General features: G+C 48.1%; 1 protein-coding gene across 1 annotated transcript in view; it reads left to right on the top strand.

Annotated features, from left to right (window-relative positions):
- Positions 1-1,008, top strand: part of CA6 (carbonic anhydrase VI) — a 10,489-nt gene that overhangs the window by 5,010 nt on the left and 4,471 nt on the right. The window contains exon 3 of the mRNA XM_010005251.1: positions 578-726. Within this exon, the coding sequence (XP_010003553.1) occupies positions 578-726 (149 nt within the window). The remainder of the gene's footprint in view (positions 1-577; positions 727-1,008) is intronic.

The raw sequence follows: 1,008 nt of genomic DNA, 5'->3' as shown, positions 1-1,008 counted from the left end.
TCTCAGAGTCTCTTTGTGAGTGTTCCTTGGCAAGGAGAAGCAGAGCCTCCCTCTACAAATCCTTCAAGCATTAACCCAGCCTTTCCAAACTTGCAGGGATCTGGCCCAGTAGGCCTGTTCCTAGAAGATGCAGAATCCAGAATACTGGAAATTATGATGACAGGTTAGATGAGGCCAGTCCCTTTGTTGATTTCTATCTCCCTTTTTCCCCTTGAAAACAGAGTAGCTAAATTTGTGCAGAGCTCTGCAAGATGTGATGTACTGTGCAAGAGATGAGCATTAAAGACTTTTATTAGTGCTCAGATAGAAAAAAAGCTCTGCAGACACAACTAGTGCCCAGTCCTCTCTGTGCCTGGTGTGGTTTTTGTGGTGCACAAGCCTGAGGTTGGGAAAGCTTTTAAGCATTCCTAGCTTTAAACTTCAGTGGTTTTCCTTATATCCTGGAGTTAGTTCCTTGAACATGACTGTGACAGCTTATTTCAGAGGGTGTTCCTGGCAGAAAGCACTAGGCACTGTAAGTGTAACTACAAGAATGGACATGGCTGCACCCATTGCTGTCTCCAATCCTGTTTTTCAGTTCAGATTGATTTGCCACCCACCATGCACATCTCCAGAGGGCTCCCAGGCCTCTACACAGCTGTGCAGATGCATCTGCACTGGGGGGGCTTGGACCTGGAGACCAGCGGCTCTGAACACACCATAGATGGGATGAGATACTTCGCAGAGGTACTTGGGAAGGGACGGGGCTGGAGGGAGGGGGCGCTGCAAGCCTGGTAGAGGGGCCATGGGAACCTGCAGGCCACAAAGCCTGCAGGAATCAGTGTGGAGGCAAGTGGGAGAAACAGGGTGAAGCAGGTATCTGGTACGATTCAAGGACTGAGCCTGATGGTGCTGGCACAGAAAAGTAAGAAAAGCCATTGCAGTAGCACTAATAGCTTTCAAAGATGGAGTTCTTACTCCACATTTATCACAAATCTATTAAACTAAGGGTCTTTTTGGCTGTGCTGC

This window comes from Chaetura pelagica, unplaced genomic scaffold (genome assembly GCF_000747805.2).
Source record: "Chaetura pelagica isolate M959 unplaced genomic scaffold, ChaPel_1.0 scaffold159, whole genome shotgun sequence".
In the NCBI taxonomy this organism is placed as follows: Eukaryota; Metazoa; Chordata; class Aves; order Apodiformes; family Apodidae; genus Chaetura; species Chaetura pelagica.
This window is presented reverse-complemented; position numbering and strand designations above follow the sequence as displayed.